Genomic DNA, 18,062 nt, shown 5'->3' on the forward strand with positions numbered 1-18,062 from the left:
GCCACTCCTAGATGGGCCAGGTGTTTGTGTCGGCCACTAGGGTCGCTTATCTTACTCACACAGCTACCTCATTGCGCCTCTTTTTTTTCTTCTTTGCGTCATGTGCTGTTTGGGAAGTGTTTTTTGAAGGGCCATCCTGCGTGACACTGCAGTGCCACTCCTAGATGGGCCAGGTGTTTGTGTCGGCCACTAGGGTCGCTTAGCTTACTCACACAGCTACCTCATTGCGCCTCTTTTTTTCTTTGCGTCATGTGCTGTTTTGGGAGTAGTTTTTTGAAGGGCCAGCCTGCGTGACACTGCAGTGCCACTCCTAGATGGGCCAGGTGTTTGTGTCGGCCACTAGGGTCGCTTAGCTTACTCACACAGCTACCTCATTGCACCTCTTTTTTTCTTTGCGTCATGTGCTGTTTGGGGGGTGTTTTTTGGAAGGGCCATCCTGCGTGACACTGCAGTGCCACTCCTAGATGGGCCAGGTGTTTGTGTCGGCCACTTGGGTCGTTGAGCTTAGTCACACAGCTACCTCATTGCGCCTCTTTTTTTCTTTGCATCATGTGCTGTTTGGGGAGTGTTTTTTGGAAGGGCCATCCTGCGTGACACTGCAGTGCCACTCCTAGATGGGCCAGGTGTTTGTGTCGGCCACTTGGGTCGCTGAGCTTAGTCACACAGCTACCTCATTGCGCCTCTTTTTTTCTTTGCGTCATGTGCTGTTTGGGGAGTGTTTTTTGGAAGGGCCATCCTGCGTGACACTGCAGTGCCACTCCTAGATGGGCCAGGTGTTTGTGTCGGCCACTTGGGTCGCTTAGCTTACTCACACAGCTACCTCATTGCGCCTCTTTTTTTTCTTCTTTGCGTCATGTGCTGTTTGGGGAGTGTTTTTTGAAGGGCCATCCTGCGTGACACTGCAGTGCCACTCCTAGATGGGCCAGGTGTTTGTGTCGGCCACTAGGGTCGCTTAGCTTACTCACACAGCTACCTCATTGCGCCTCTTTTTTTCTTTGCGTCATGTGCTGTTTGGGGAGTAGTTTTTTGAAGAGCCAGCCTGCATGACACTGCAGTGCCACTCCTAGATGGGCCAGGTGTTTGTGTCGGCCACTAGGGTCGCTTAGCTTACTCACACAGCTACCTCATTGCGCCTCTTTTTTTCTTTGCGTCATGTGCTGTTTGGGGGGTGTTTTTTGGAAGGGCCATCCTGCGTGACACTGCAGTGCCACTCCTAGATGGGCCAGGTGTTTGTGTCGGCCACTTGGGTCGTTGAGCTTAGTCACACAGCTACCTCATTGCGCCTCTTTTTTTCTTTGCGTCATGTGCTGTTTGGGGAGTGTTTTTTGGAAGGGCCATCCTGCGTGACACTGCAGTGCCACTCCTAGATGGGCCAGGTGTTTGTGTCGGCCACTTGGGTCGCTGAGCTTAGTCACACAGCTACCTCATTGCGCCTATTTTTTTCTTTGCGTCATGTGCTGTTTGGGGAGTGTTTTTTGGAAGGGCCATCCTGCGTGACACTGCAGTGCCACTCCTAGATGGGCCAGGTGTTTGTGTCGGCCACTTGGGTCGTTGAGCTTAGTCACACAGCTACCTCATTGCGCCTCTTTTTTTCTTTGCGTCATGTGCTGTTTGGGGAGTGTTTTTTGGAAGGGCCATCCTGCATGACACTGCAGTGCCACTCCTAGATGGGCCAGGTGTTTGTGTCGGCCACTTGGGTCGCTTAGCTTAGTCATCCAGCGACCTCGGTGCAAATTTTAGGACTAAAAATAATATTGTGAGGTGTGAGGTGTTCAGAATAGACTGAAAATGAGTGGAAATTATGGTTTTTGAGGTTAATAATACTTTGGGATCAAAATGACCCCCAAATTCTATGATTTAAGCTGTTTTTTAGGGTTTTTTGAAAAAAACACCCGAATCCAAAACACACCCGAATCCGACAAAAAAAATTCGGTGAGGTTTTGCCAAAACGCGTTCGAACCCAAAACACGGCCGCGGAACCGAACCCAAAACCAAAACACAAAACCCGAAAAATTTCAAGTGCGCATCCCTAGTTACAAGTAGTGATGAGCACCGGAAATTTTTCGGGTTTTGTGTTTTGGTTTTGGGTTCGGTTCCGCGGCCGTGTTTTGGGTTCGAACGCGTTTTGGCAAAACCTCACCGAATTTTTTTTGTCGGATTCGGGTGTGTTTTGGATTCGGGTGTTTTTTTCAAAAAACCCTAAAAAACAGCTTAAATCATAGAATTTGGGGGTCATTTTGATCCCAAAGTATTATTAACCTCAATAACCATAATTTCCACTCATTTTTAGTCTATTGTGAACACCTCACACCTCACAATATTATTTTTAGTCCTAAAATTTGCACCGAGGTCGCTGGATGACTAAGCTCAGCGACCCAAGTGGCCGACACAAACACCTGGCCCATCTAGGAGTGGCACTGCAGTGTCACGCAGGATGGCCCTTCCAAAAACTACTCCCCAAACAGCACATGACGCAAAGAAGAAAAAAAAGAGGCGCAATGAGGTAGCTGTGTGAGTAAGCTAAGCGACCCTAGTGGCCGACACAAACACCTGGCCCATCTAGGAGTGGCACTGCAGTGTCACGCAGGATGGCCCTTCCAAAAAACACCCCCCAAACAGCACATGACGCAAAGAAAAAAAGAGGCGCAATGAGGTAGCTGTGTGACTAAGCTAAGCGACCCTAGTGGCCGACACAAACACCTGGCCCATCTAGGAGTGGCACTGCAGTGTCACGCAGGATGGCCCTTCAAAAAACTACTCCCCAAACAGCACATGACGCAAAGAAGAAAAAAAAGATGCGCAATGAGGTAGCTGTGTGACTAAGATAAGCGACCCTAGTGGCCGACACAAACACCTGGCCCATCTAGGAGTGGCACTGCAGTGTCACGCAGGATGGCCCTTCCAAAAAACACTCCCCAAACAGCACATGACGCAAAGAAAAAAAGAGGCGCAATGAGGTAGCTGTGTGACTAAGCAAAGCGACCCTAGTGGCCGACACAAACACCTGGCCCATCTAGGAGTGGCACTGCAGTGTCACGCAGGATGGCCCTTCAAAAAACTACTCCCCAAACAGCACATGACGCAAAGAAGAAAAAAAGATGCGCAATGAGGTAGCTGTGTGACTAAGATAAGCGACCCAAGTGGCCGACACAAACACCTGGCCCATCTAGGAGTGGCACTGCAGTGTCACGCAGGATGGCCCTTCCAAAAACTACTCCCCAAACAGCACATGACGCAAAGAAAAATGAAAGAAAAAAGAGGTGCAAGATGGAATTGTCCTTGGGCCCTCCCACCTACCCTTATGTTGTATAAACAGGACATGCACACTTTAACCAACCCATCATTTCAGTGACAGGGTCTGCCACACGACTGTGACTGAAATGACGGGTTGGTTTGGACCCCCACCAAAAAAGAAGCAATTAATCTCTCCTTGCACAAACTGGCTCTACAGAGGCAAGATGTCCACCTCATCATCATCCTCCGATATATCACCGTGTACATCCCCCTCCTCACAGATTATCAATTCGTCCCCACTGGAATCCACCATCTCAGCTCCCTGTGTACTTTGTGGAGGCAATTGCTGCTGGTGAATGTCTCCACGGAGGAATTGATTATAATTCATTTTAATGAACATCATCTTCTCCACATTTTCTGGATGTAACCTCGTACGCCGATTGCTGACAAGGTGAGCGGCGGCACTAAACACTCTTTCGGAGTACACACTTGTGGGAGGGCAACTTAGGTAGAATAAAGCCAGTTTGTGCAAGGGCCTCCAAATTGCCTCTTTTTCCTGCCAGTATAAGTACGGACTGTCTGACATGCCTACTTGGATGCGGTCACTCATATAATCCTCCACCATTCTTTCAATGGGGAGAGAATCATATGCAGTGCCAGTAGACGACATGTCCGTAATCGTTGTCAGGTCCTTCAGTCCGGACCAGATGTCAGCATCAGCAGTCGCTCCAGACTGCCCTGCATCACCGCCAGCGGGTGGGCTCGGAATTCTGAGCCTTTTCCTCGCACCCCCAGTTGCGGGAGAATGTGAAGGAGGAGATGTTGACAGGTCGCGTTCCGCTTGACTTGACAATTTTGTCACCAGCAGTTCTTTGAACCCCAGCAGACTTGTGTCTGCCGGAAAGAGAGATCCAAGGTAGGTTTTAAATCTAGGATCGAGCACGGTGGCCAAAATGTAGTGCTCTGATTTCAACAGATTGACCACCCGTGAATCCTTGTTAAGCGAATTAAGGGCTCCATCCACAAGTCCCACATGCCTAGCGGAATCGCTCTGTGTTAGCTCCTCCTTCAATGTCTCCAGCTTCTTCTGCAAAAGCCTGATGAGGGGAATGACCTGACTCAGGCTGGCAGTGTCTGAACTGACGTCACGTGTGGCAAGTTCAAAAGGTTGCAGAACCTTGCACAACGTTGAAATCATTCTCCACTGCGCTTGAGACAGGTGCATTCCACCTCCTATATCGTGCTCAGTTGTATAGGCTTGAATGGCCTTTTGCTGCTCCTCCAACCTCTGAAGCATATAGAGGGTTGAATTCCACCTCGTTACCACTTCTTGCTTCAGATGATGGCAGGGCAGGTTCAGGCGTTTTTGGTGGTGCTCCAGTCTTCTGTACGTGGTGCCTGTACGCCGAAAGTGTCCCGCAATTCTTCTGGCCACCGACAGCATCTCTTGCACGCCCCTCTCGTTTTTTAAATAATTCTGCACCACCAAATTCAAGGTATGTGCAAAACATGGGACGTGCTGGAATTTGCCCAGATTTAATGCACACACAATATTGCTGGCGTTGTCCGATGCCACAAATCCACAGGAGAGTCCAATTGGGGTAAGCCATTCCGCGATGATCTTCCTCAGTTGCCGTAAGAGGTTTTCAGCTGTGTGCGTATTCTGGAAAGCGGTGATACAAAGCGTAGCCTGCCTAGGAAAGAGTTGGCGTTTGCGAGATGCTGCTACTGGTGCCGCCGCTGCTGTTCTTGCGGCGGGAGTCCATACATCTACCCAGTGGGCTGTCACAGTCATATAGTCCTGAGCCTGCCCTGCTCCACTTGTCCACATGTCCGTGGTTAAGTGGACATTGGGTACAACTGCATTTTTTAGGACACTGGTGAGTCTTTTTCTGAGGTCTGTGTACATTTTCGGTATCGCCTGCCTAGAGAAATGGAACCTAGATGGTATTTGGTACCGGGGACACAGTACCTCCAACAAGTCTCTAGTTGGCTCTGCAGTAATGATGGATACCGGAACCACGTTTCTCACCGCCCAGGATGCCAAGGCCTCAGTTATCCGCTTTGCAGCAGGATGACTGCTGTGATATTTCATCTTCCTCGCAAAGGACTGTTGGACAGTCAATTGCTTGGTGGAAGTAGTAAAAGTGGTCTTACGATTTCCCCTCTGGGATGACCATCGACTCCCAGCAGCAACAACAGCAGCGCCAGCAGCAGTAGGCGTTACACGCAAGGATGCATCGGAGGAATCCCAGGCAGGAGAGGACTCGTCAGAATTGCCAGTGACATGGCCTGCAGGACTATTGGCATTCCTGGGGAAGGAGGAAATTGACACTGAGGGAGTTGGTGGGGTGGTTTGCGTGAGCTTGGTTACAAGAGGAAGGGATTTACTGGTCAGTGGACTGCTTCCGCTGTCGCCCAAAGTTTTTGAACTTGTCACTGACTTATGATGAATGCGCTGCAGGTGACGTATAAGGGAGGATGTTCAGAGGTGGTTAACGTCCTTACCCCTACTTATTACAGCTTGACAAAGGCAACACACGGCTTGACAAATGTTGTCCGCATTTCTGTTGAAATACTTCCACATCGAAGAGCTGATTTTTTTGGTATTTTCACCAGGCATGTCAATGGCCCTATTCCTCCCACAGACAACAGGTGTCTCCCCGGGTGCCTGACTTAAACAAACCACCTCACCATCAGAATCCTCCTGGTCAATTTCCTCCCCAGCGCCAGCAACACCCATATCCTCCTCATCCTGGTGTACTTCAACACTGACATCTTCAATCTGACTATCAGGAACTGGACTGCGGGTGCTCCTTCCAGCACTTGCAGGGGGCGTGCAAATGGTGGAAGGCGCATGCTCTTCACATCCAGTGTTGGGAAGGTCAGGCATCGCAAACGACACAATTGGACTCTCCTTGTGGATTTGGGATTTCGAAGAACGCACAGTTCTTTGCTGTGCTTTTGCCAGCTTGAGTCTTTTCATTTTTCTAGCGAGAGGCTGAGTGCTTCCATCCTCATGTGAAGCTGAACCACTAGCCATGAACATAGGCCAGGGCCTCAGCCGTTCCTTGCCACTCCGTGTGGTAAATGGCATATTGGCAAGTTTACGCTTCTCCTCCGACAATTTTATTTTAGATTTTTGAGTCCTTTTTTTACTGATATTTGGTGTTTTAGATTTTACATGCTTTGTACTATGACATTGGGCATCGGCCTTGGCAGACGACTTTGATGGCATTTCATCGTCTCGGCCATGACTAGTGGCAGCAGCTTCAGCACGAGGTGGAAGTCGATCTTGATCTTTCCCTATTTTTGGAACCTCAACATTTTTGTTCTCCATATTTTAATAGGCACAACTAAAAGGCACCTCAGGTAAACAATGGAGATGGATGGATACTAGTATACTTATGGATGGACGAGCGACTGCCGACACAGAGGTAGCTACAGCTGTGGACTACCGTACTGCGTCTGCTGCTAATATAGACTGGATGATAATGATATAAAAAATATATATATATCACTACTGCAGCCGGACAGGTATATATTATATAATGACGGACCTGCTGGACACTGTCAGCACTGCAGACTCCTAAAGTAAGCTACTAGTATCAAGAAGATATAAAAAAAAAAAAACACAACAGGTAGGTGGTATACAATTATGGATGGACGAGCGACTGCCGACACAGAGGTAGCTACAGCCGTGGACTACCGTACTGCGTCTGCTGCTAATATAGACTGGATGATAATGATATAAAAAATATATATATATCACTACTGCAGCCGGACAGGTATATATTATATAATGACGGACCTGCTGGACACTGTCAGCACTGCAGACTCCTAAAGTAAGCTACTAGTATCAAGAAGATAGAAAGAAAAAAAAACACCACAGGTAGGTGGTATACAATTATGGATGGACGAGCGACTGCCGACACAGAGGTAGCTACAGCTGTGGACTACCGTACTGCGTCTGCTGCTAATATAGACTGGATGATAATGATATAAAAAATATATATATATCACTACTGCAGCCGGACAGGTATATATTATATAATGACGGACCTGCTGGACACTGTCAGCACTGCAGACTCCTAACGTAAGCTACTAGTATCAAGAAGATAGAGAAAAAAAAAACACAACAGGTAGGTGGTATACAATTATGGATGGACGAGCGACTGCCGACACAGAGGTAGCTACAGCCGTGGACTACCGTACTGCGTCTGCTGCTAATATAGACTGGATGATAATGATATAAAAAAAATATATATATCACTACTGCAGCCGGACAGGTATATATTATATAATGACGGACCTGCTGGACACTGTCAGCACTGCAGACTCCTAAAGTAAGCTACTAGTATCAAGAAGATAGAAAAAAAAACACACCACAGGTAGGTGGTATACAATTATGGATGGACGAGCGACTGCCGACACAGAGGTAGCTACAGCCGTGGACTACCGTACTGCGTCTGCTGCTAATATAGACTGGATGATAATGATATAAAAAATATATATATATCACTACTGCAGCCGGACAGGTATATATTATATAATGACGGACCTGCTGGACACTGTCAGCACTGCAGACTCCTAAAGTAAGCTACTAGTATCAAGAAGATAGAAAAAAAAAAACACCACAGGTAGGTGGTATACAATTATGGATGGACGAGCGACTGCCGACACAGAGGTAGCTACAGCCGTGGACTACCGTACTGCGTCTGCTGCTAATATAGACTGGATGATAATGATATAAAAAATATATATATATCACTACTGCAGCCGGACAGGTATATATTATATAATGACGGACCTGCTGGACACTGTCAGCACTGCAGACTCCTAAAGTAAGCTACTAGTATCAAGAAGATAGAAAAAAAAAAAACACAACAGGTAGGTGGTATACAATTATGGATGGACGAGCGACTGCCGACACAGAGGTAGCTACAGCCGTGGACTACCGTACTGCGTCTGCTGCTAATATAGACTGGATGATAATGATATAAAAAATATATATATATCACTACTGCAGCCGGACAGGTATATATTATATAATGAGGGACCTGCTGGACACTGTCAGCACTGCAGACTCCTAAAGTAAGCTACTAGTATCAAGAAGATAGAAAAAAAAAACACCACAGGTAGGTGGTATACAATTATGGATGGACGAGCGACTGCCGACACAGAGGTAGCTACAGCCGTTGACTACCGTACTGCGTCTGCTGCTAATATAGACTGGATGATAATGATATAAAAAATATATATATATCACTACTGCAGCCGGACAGGTATATATTATATAATGACGGACCTGCTGGACACTGTCAGCACTGCAGACTCCTAAAGTAAGCTACTAGTATCAAGAAGATAGAAAAAAAAAAACACAACAGGTAGGTGGTATACAATTATGGATGGACGAGCGACTGCCGACACAGAGGTAGCTACAGCCGTGGACTACCATACTGCGTCTGCTGCTAATATAGACTGGATGATAATGATATAAAAAATATATATATATCACTACTGCAGCCGGACAGGTATATATTATATAATGACGGACCTGCTGGACACTGTCAGCACTGCAGACTCCTAAAGTAAGCTACTAGTATCAAGAAGATAGAAAGAAAAAAAAAACACCACAGGTAGGTGGTATACAATTATGGATGGACGAGCGACTGCCGACACAAAGGTAGCTACAGCCGTGTACTACCGTACTGCGTCTGCTGCTAATATAGACTGGATGATAATGATATAAAAAATATATATATATCACTACTGCAGCCGGACAGGTATATATTATATAATGATGGACCTGCTGGACACTGTCAGCAGAATGCGTTTATAGAATAAAAACACCACATGACGAGTGTTTAACTTTTTCAGGTAGACAATCACAATATACTGGTGGTCAGTGGTCACTGGTCAGTCACACTGGCAGTGGCACTCTGGCAGCAAAAGTGTGCACTGTTAATGTACTCCTGCTATAACTGCTCCCCAGTCTCCCCCACAATTAAACTGTGTGAGCAGTGAGCACTCAGCACAGTCAGATATACATAGATGATGCAGCACACTGAGGCTGAGCACAGATATGGTATACTGTGTCACTGTGTATCATTTTTTTTCAGGCAGAGAACGGATTATATTAAATAATAATAAAACTGCACTGGTGGTCACTGGTCAGTCACTAGTAAACTCTGCACTCTCTGAGTACTCCTAAGCTCCAGTAAATCAAGTGTCTCACTCTCACTCTCTATCTATTTCTATTCTAAACGGAGAGGACGCCAGCCACGTCCTCTCCCTATCAATCTCAATGCACGTGTGAAAATGGCGGCGACGCGCGGCTCCTTATATAGAATCCGAGTCTCGCGATAGAATCCGAGCCTCGCGAGAATCCGACAGCGGGATGATGACGTTCGGGCGCGCTCGGGTTAACCGAGCAAGGCGGGAAGATCCGAGTCTGCCTCGGACCCGTGTAAAAAGGCTGAAGTTCGGGGGGGTTCGGATTCCGAGGAACCGAACCCGCTCATCACTAGTTACAAGCACAATGCAGACATTCATTCTGAAAGACTGAGTTTGTGGCAAGTTTAAGTACAGCCCGGTAAACAGGAAAGAGTCAGATTTTGTTTCATTGGAAAAACCCTCATTGTAAAGTTAGTTTAAACCAATGCAAAACACTATGATTCCTTCACTAGCTATATTCTTTTTGCATGGAATTGTGAACATTTGTCTTCGTTACCATCCAGGATTTCCCCTTTCATTTGTGTGCCAATCCCCCATTGGCACACTACTACCTGAGCGCCAACGTTTAATACCTGTGAAGATTGTCATACTGTATCTTGGCTAGGGAAAGCTAGAAAGTTAGGATTTGCTATTATCGATTGTGTTTTTTTATAACTCTCCTCATCACCACATTATAGACTGTGAATTCAATAACCTAATGCCAACAATTGTGATTCTATTTAACATGTTCATCTGTGATTCCAATGATGTCCTGCCATTCTTCTGTGATTCCAACTAATTGTCTTTTGCATATTGAATACTCCTTTGTGGTGTGAATTGTAGCCAATTGTCTTCTCTTTGTTCAACTTTTATGCCCAAATTCTTCTTTTTGTGATTATTCAAATTTATTGGCAATTATTCAATCATCACCTTCAATCCAGAGTTTATTGCAGCTCAATAAAGACATCCTGTTGGAATTGCTGACTCATTCCTGTTTTGTATCAATCTATCCTACCTGTATGTGCATAGTCCTGCAGGACAAGGTGTGGCGAGAAACATTTCAGGGGAAAGGTCCACCAAATAGCCACCCAACACGCATGATACCTCTCTCAACCACTTAGACATACCCGCCAACCCCGAGGTGTTACAAAAGTATGCTACATTGGGCCACTGCTTCCCTTCAGCATCCCACTTCACCAGTGTCATATGTGAGCAAATCTGCATATGCAAATATGTGTGCTGCCTATTCTGTAGGTGTGCACAAAATTAATTTGCTTATTTATTTTGAAACCATGTGCGAGTCATATAGACCATGATCAAGCCTATTCAGCAATGTTTAAGTTGGTTTGAACTTTGCATCCTTTATACAATTTAGCTAGGTCAGAACCATAACTAGTCATTTTGATTACCTGTTCCAGTAGAGAATTGGTGCCTCTTCCCACCCCGTATGTAAAATAGGGACAGTGCACACGCAAAAATAGGGTGTGTGACTTCATTGGGTAGGGGCATGGCCACAGAATAGTACCAATTCACATTACACCATCCAGTAGTGTCCGTTACTCACATTCAGGGGTGTATCTACCTATTGGCCAGGATGGCACTCGCCAGGGGCGCCAGGCAAGGAGGGGGCGCCATCCGGCTGTGCCATCCATGGCCAGGGGGTAGAACCAAGTGGTAATGTTAGACTTGGTGACTGTCTGTTAGTGCCGGCGCCAATGTCCGGCAGCAGCGCACTGCAACTAGCTTGTAATCAGAGTCAGACTCAACATAAACTACAGCCCCCAGCAGCCCTTGTTACTGGGAGCTCCCGGCACCAAGGGCTGCTAGAAGCTGTAGTTTACTTTGAGTCTGATTGATCACTAGTACTGGCGCCGGCATTTGGCTAGGGCCGTGGACGGAGTGGAAGCACAAGGGTGGGACTACACGACACTCACTGCCAGGTAGCCCAACAGCATGGAGGAGAGGGAGAGAGGACAATGAGCTACTAAAGTACATGCAGTCAGCGTACCCTGTCTGTAATGTGGGGGGTGGGGGGGATACTATATAGTCTGTCTGTATTTGTGTCTGTGACTGAATTTATGTATGTGTGTGACTATGTATGAATGTATGTTTGTGTGTGTATAAGTATCTACTGTATTTATGTGTTTTAGTGTGTGACTATGTATGTGAATAAGTGTGTAACTATGTACAGTATGTATGTGACAGTATTTGTATATACTGCATGTATGACTGGACTGTATATCATATGTATGTGTTTTGTTTGTGACTATGTATGTATTAGTGTATATGTGTGTGCCTATGGGCAGGATCAGATATACTAATGGATATGTGGTTTGACCGCATTCCACATATAAAATTAGGAATATATTTATTAGCACTGGTCCACATTTCCATTTTCTATTTGCATTCCCCATATGCCCTTTATAGACTGTGTTTTCTATAGGGGTATGACTGTGTGGCGTAACGTGAATAAGAGCAGGGACGTGCAGTCAGGGGAGGCAGGGGAGGCAGTGCCTCCCCTGTCATTATGATTAGAATAATATAAAGAAGATACTTATGACACATATTCTGTGTCATAAGTTATTTCTTTATATTATGCTACCCATTTCAGCTCTTTTAATCAGTTTGGGAGGCACTGATAGCAGTGCCTCCCGTCATCAATAGAAATGGGCTAAAATGGGGGCGGGGCAAAGGACTGGGCCATAAAAGCTCATTGAAAATCAACGGGGTAAGCGGCACTTATGCAAGTGCCTCGTTGACAGGGGAAACCCGCCCCTGTCAGCGAGGCAGATGTGATTGGACAGCGGATCCAGTACTGGATCCGCTGATCCAATCACCGGTGGGCTGAAGCGGCGGCGGGACCCGGCGCTGCTGTGGCGCTATCACGTCTGGACAGTAGCACGGGCAAGTGAAGCGGTGGCGGGACCCGATGTTAAAGCTGCGCTACAGAAGCAGGCGCTACGGAGGCAGCGGGCTGGGGACCGCGCGGCGGCGCTGGGCAGCGCTGTAACTGCAGCACACCTTGATCGTCCTCCGCTCTCCTCACAGCAGCACCTGCACCCTCCGGAATGGGGCCCATCACCACACAGGCGAGGTGGTGGGGTTGTTGTTGTTGTTGGTGGTGGTGGTGGTGGTGGGTGGTGGGTGGGGAGCCGGGGGGGCAGTTGTACTGGGTGGGAAGTGACTGGGCAGCTCACCCTCAGATCACCTGGACTGCAGCTCACCTTCAGATAATCAGGGGATGAGCTGCTGTCCAAGTGATCTGGGGGTGAGCTGCAGTCCAAGTGATCTGGGGGTGAGCTGCAGTCCAAGTGATCTCGGCCAGATCACTTGGACTGCAGTTCACCCCCAGATCACTTGGACTGCAGGGACAATGAGGAATAAATAAAATAAATGTAAAAAAAAAAAATATATGTATATATCACAGCCGCCCGCCGCTCACCGCTGACCAACGCTCACTGCCGCACGCTGCACCGCCACTGAAAGCTGACCACCGCAGACCACAACTGGCGGTGGTCAGAGGGACATCAACGCCGCAGCAACAAAGTACAGCTTAGTACCGCCGCATCCCCCGCAGACCATGGGCTCCTCCGCCACCGCCGCCGACAGTCCCTTCCACACCTCCGCTGCACATATCAGGTAATGTTTCCCTGCTTCCCTATGTCCTCTGCTGTCACTTTCCCTGTCCTTTCTGTCACTCTCTCTGTCACTGCTGTCACTCTCTCTCCCTGTCCCTGAAATGTGTATCATACCGTGTGCTGTAATGTGAATTTCGTCTCATACCGTGTGCTGTAATCTGAATTTCGTCACGTACCATGTGTTGTTATGTGAATTTTACCTCATACCATGTGCTATAATCTGAATTTCGTCTGATACCGTGTGCTATAATCTGAATTTCGGGTCATACCGTGTGCTATAATCTGAATTTCGGGTCATACCGTGTGCTGTAATGTGAATTTCGGCTGATACCATGTGCTGTTATGTGAATTTCGGCTCATACCGTGTGCTGTTATGTGAATTTTGGCTGATACCGTGTGCTGTAATGTGAATTTCGGCTGATACCGTGTGCTATAATCTGAATTTCGGGTCATACCGTGTGCTATAATCTGAATTTCGGGTCATACCGTGTGCTGTTATGTGAATTTCGGCTGATACCGTGTGCTGTTATGTGAATTTCGGCTCATACCATGTGCTATAATGTGAATTTCGGGTCATACCATGTGCTGTAATGTAAATTTCTGCTCATACCGTGTGCTGTAATGTGAATTTTGGCTCATACTGTGTGGTATAAGGTGAAAGGGGCACAGTATAGTATAAGGGGTCCTACTACACTGAAGGATACGCCCCCATTTGAGTGGCCATGCCCCCCTTTTCCGGAGGCACGCGCATAACCAGTGCCTCCCCAGCCAATGTACTCACCGCACGTCACTGAATAAGAGACACTACTGTGCGTTGTAATGTGAGTAATGGACACTACTGTGCGGTGTAATGTGATACTGTTCGGTATAATTTGAATTGGAAGTACTATTGTGCGGCCATGCCCCTTCCCCACAAGGCCACATTCCTTTTTTGACACGCCTCCCTTATTTCAAATATGTGTATGTGTTTATGTGTGGGGGGGGGCTGCCCCTGACTTTGCCAGGGGTGCTCGGACCCCTAGATAAGCCCCTGCTCACATTACACCACACAGTAGTGTCTGTTACTCACATTACACCGCACATTAGTGTCCTTTAATCACATTACACTGCACAGTAGTGTACATTAGTCACATTACACCACATAGTAGTGTCCGTTAGTCACCTTACAATGCACAGTGGTGTCCGTTACTCACATTACACAGCACAGTAGTGTGCGTTGTTCACATTACACCACACAATAGTGTCCATTAATCACATTACACCTCACAGCAATGTCCATTAGTCACGCTATAGTGCACACTAGAGCCCCTTGTTTATGATACACCACAGAAGATCCCCTTATACACATTATGGCAGGAAGAGCCCCTACACCTCATTCCCCCCTCCCCCCAGGGTCTAGTGTTCATGAGCAGTGTGTGTGAGAGAGAGAAGGGTGTAGTGTTAGTGAGCAGTGTGCATGTGTGTAGAGTGTAGTGTCTGTGAGCAGTATGTGTGAGCTGAGTGTTGGTAAGCAGTGTGTGTGTGTGTGTGTGTGTGTGTGTGTGTGTGTGTGTGTGTGTGTGTGTGTGTGAGAGAGAGAGAGAGAGAGAGAGAGAGCAGGGTGTAGTGTCATTGAGCAGTATATGAAAGGGTGTTTGTGTGATTGTGTGTGCACAGAGCAGGGCTTAAAGAGGTCCTGGAGAGGTGGTGGAGCTCATTTTCCTCACCACCGACTCCCCCTCCCCCCTCCTCACATTAAGTGGAGCAAGGGCCAGTTTTTGGCACCCACCTGCAAACTATAAATTAGTACCCTACTCCCCATACTTTATAAAGGGACACTGATCTCACAAAGAAGCAGCATGGACACATAATAGTACCCCAATTCAAATTAACCACACAGTAGCACAATCTTATTTCATATTACACTGCATGTAGTGCCACTGATTTATATTACACCACACAGTAATGCCCCTTATTCAGGTTATGTCACTCAGTAGTGCCTTTTATTCACAATGCACTACACAATGATACCCTCTATACATGTTATGCCACACAGTAGTGCCCCTTATATATAATGCCCACAGTAGTGCCCCTTATCCACAATTCCCACAGAAGTAGTGCCCCTTTACACATAATGCCCACAGTTTTAATGCCCCATACACATAATGACCACAGTAGTGCCCCTTATACACATAATGCCCACAAAAGTGCCCCTTATATACAAAATGCCCACAGTAGTAGAACCGATTATATACAGAATGCTCACAGAACTAAGGCTTCTTACACATAATGACCCCAGTAGTGCCGCTTATTCACATAATGTCCACAGTAGTGTCCCTTATACACATCTCTGACTGGATCCCTCCAGCAGCTTCCCCAATTCTCTTGTGCCTCCAGATCCCTCTCATCTTGTCTTCAAGATGCACAGAGTCTGCTCCTCTTCATGCCTCCTCTTCACTTCAGCAGCGGCGACAGCATGATTTCACATATGCTGTGCCAGAAAAGGAAGCCACTGGGACCTGAGAAAGGGATGAATTCTGTTCAAGATACACAGCATGTGTGAGTTCCAGAAGAGCTAGGCTGTAAATGGAGGACCGTGGAGCCACCAGGACCTGAGGAAGGAGGAGGTGGCTGCAGCTCATCAGTAACACTAGCACCGCCTGCATCATCTATTGATGTATGTGATGGGGCAGGTTTTTCTGTTGGAATTACTGTGCAAGGTAATGGAGTTGGTGGAACTAGTTCCCCTACCATTACTGGTGGGGGAACTCCACCTCGTTCCCCCCCACTTTAACCCCTGGTGTAGAGTGTAGTGTCAGTGAGCAGTATGTGTGAGCTGGGTATAGTGTTGGTGAGCAGTGTGTGTGTGTGTTTGAGTGCATTTCTTGCTGCTGCTGAGGATTGGCTCCTGTGCACCAGTCCCACCTCAGACACTGCAGGAGACGGAGGTGGGGTGGAACATATTAGGGAGAAGAAGCAGGAGGAATACTGAGGTAGAGTAACCCAGCAGGCAGTAGTAACTGCCGTGTCTGTGATGTCAGTGATTCAGGGAGAAACAGAGAGCTTGGGATTGGCGTAGCCAGCCATCACTCTCGCCGACGCTGCCCTCTGATTGGGCAGAGGCTGCTGCTACTCCCCTGAGAGTTGGAGCTCGGGGTCTGCAGGCGCTGGGTGGCGGATACTTGCAGTCCGCACAGGGGAGCATGAGGAGTATCCATCAGCAAAGCACATGGAGGAATAGGCAGCCAATCAGGATGGGTGAGGCGGGTGCGCCCAAAAGCGCTGTGGACTAAGCACTGTCAGCAGCAACCTAATTATAGCCCTGTGTTAGGTTATAATGGTTATTAATTGCAAATGGAAAACGCAGACAGTGAGCTTCAGACTTTGAAAACATTACAAAAAGTTATTTAAATATATTTAGCCACAATTGTTAACTAGAACCACAAAAATTGGCTTGACAACTGAAATTGTGAATTGCGTATGCATCCTTCTCATGACTGTATATGCACGCCACAAATGGCTACTCCTTGCATATATGCAGATTGCAGCATTATAAAAATATAATTTACCTTTGCTAAACTTTCAGGAAAGTTTTTGAAATCCAGAAGAAACATGTTTCCAACCAGAGGTAGAGGGAAGGGTTCTGGCGGGTAGTTACTTCTTCTTTTGTTCTTCACCCAGTGCATTAGCAGACCTAGTGCCAGGACAGCGAGCCCTAGAACAGTAGTGCTCCAGGCAGACAGCAAGGACAATTGAAAAGACAGAAGATCCATGTCTAAATATGACATCCCCTCAGTTATGTTGCACGTTTTCCTTCTAAAATGTCAATAAAACTCATGTAAGATACACCGCCTCCCATATGACCTTATTTCCCCTATATTCCATTCCTCTATACTTGTAAACAATACTACTTTATACTCCCAGCCTCGGCCAGACACATATACTTTATACAGTCAAAACTCTGACACAAACATTAGTATGACAGGAAAGGCTCTGCCTCACCTGCCTCACCCCACCGCATGTCACTGCCATATACCTATGCCCCTACCCGTGTGTGCCTGTGCCCCTACCCGTGTGTGCCTCTATCATTACCTGTAGGTGCCTCTGTCCCTACTCATGAGTGCCTCTGGCCCTACCCATGGGTGCCTCTGCCCTTACACGTGGGTGCCTCTGCCCCTACCCGTGTGTGCCTCTGCCCGTACCCGTGGATGCCTCTGCCCTTACACGTTGGTGCCTCTGCCCCTACCCATGTGTGCCTCTGTGTAACTTGCTCCAGGCATTCCAGAGTTATGCTGAAAACTATTGATTTTTACTAGAGATGAGCGGGTTCGGTTCCTCGGAATCCGAACCCGCCCGAACTTCAGCTTTTTTCTCACGGGTCCGAGCGACTCGGATCCTCCCGCCTTGCTCGGTTAACCCGAGCGCGCCCGAACGTCATCATCCCGCTGTCGGATTCTCGTGAGACTCGGATTCTATATAAGGAGCCGCGCGTCGCCGCCATTTTCACACGTGCATTGAGATTGATAGGGAGAGGACGTGGCTGGCGTCCTCTCCGTTTATAGAGAAGAGACTAGAGTAGAGAGAGACACAGTATTTAGTAATTTTGGGGAGCATTAGGAGTACTACTACTTGCTGAAGTGATAGTGTGACTGTGTATATCTGACTTGTGGGGGAGACAGTGGGGAGCAGTTAGAGTCTGAGAGCAGGAGTACATATTTTAACGTACAGTGCACACTTTTGCTGCCAGAGTGCCACACTGCCATTGTGACCACACTGACCACCAGTATATTGTGATTGTCTGCTTAGGAGTACTACTTGCAAGTTGCTGATAGTGTGACCAGTGACCTGACCACCAGTTTAATTAATCACCACCAGTTTAATATATATATATATATATATATATATAATTGTATATATATATAATTGTAATATACCACCTACCCGTGTTTTTTTCTTTTTCTTTCTTCTTGATACATACTATAGTAGCTTACTGTA

The 18,062-nt window shown here is 47.1% G+C and overlaps 1 protein-coding gene across 1 annotated transcript in view; it reads right to left on the reverse strand.

The window, feature by feature from the left end:
• The window catches only part of LOC134928385 (cytochrome P450 2D20-like), an 84,272-nt gene extending 67,299 nt beyond the window's left edge, over window positions 1-16,973 (reverse strand). Inside the window, exon 1 of the mRNA XM_063924072.1 lies at window positions 16,637-16,973. Coding sequence (XP_063780142.1) covers window positions 16,637-16,855 — 219 coding nt within the window. The 5' untranslated portion in view covers window positions 16,856-16,973. The remainder of the gene's footprint in view (window positions 1-16,636) is intronic.
• Window positions 16,974-18,062: the final 1,089 nt, after the last annotated feature.

Source organism: Pseudophryne corroboree, chromosome 5, assembly GCF_028390025.1.
Source record: "Pseudophryne corroboree isolate aPseCor3 chromosome 5, aPseCor3.hap2, whole genome shotgun sequence".
NCBI lineage: Eukaryota > Metazoa > Chordata > Amphibia > Anura > Myobatrachidae > Pseudophryne > Pseudophryne corroboree.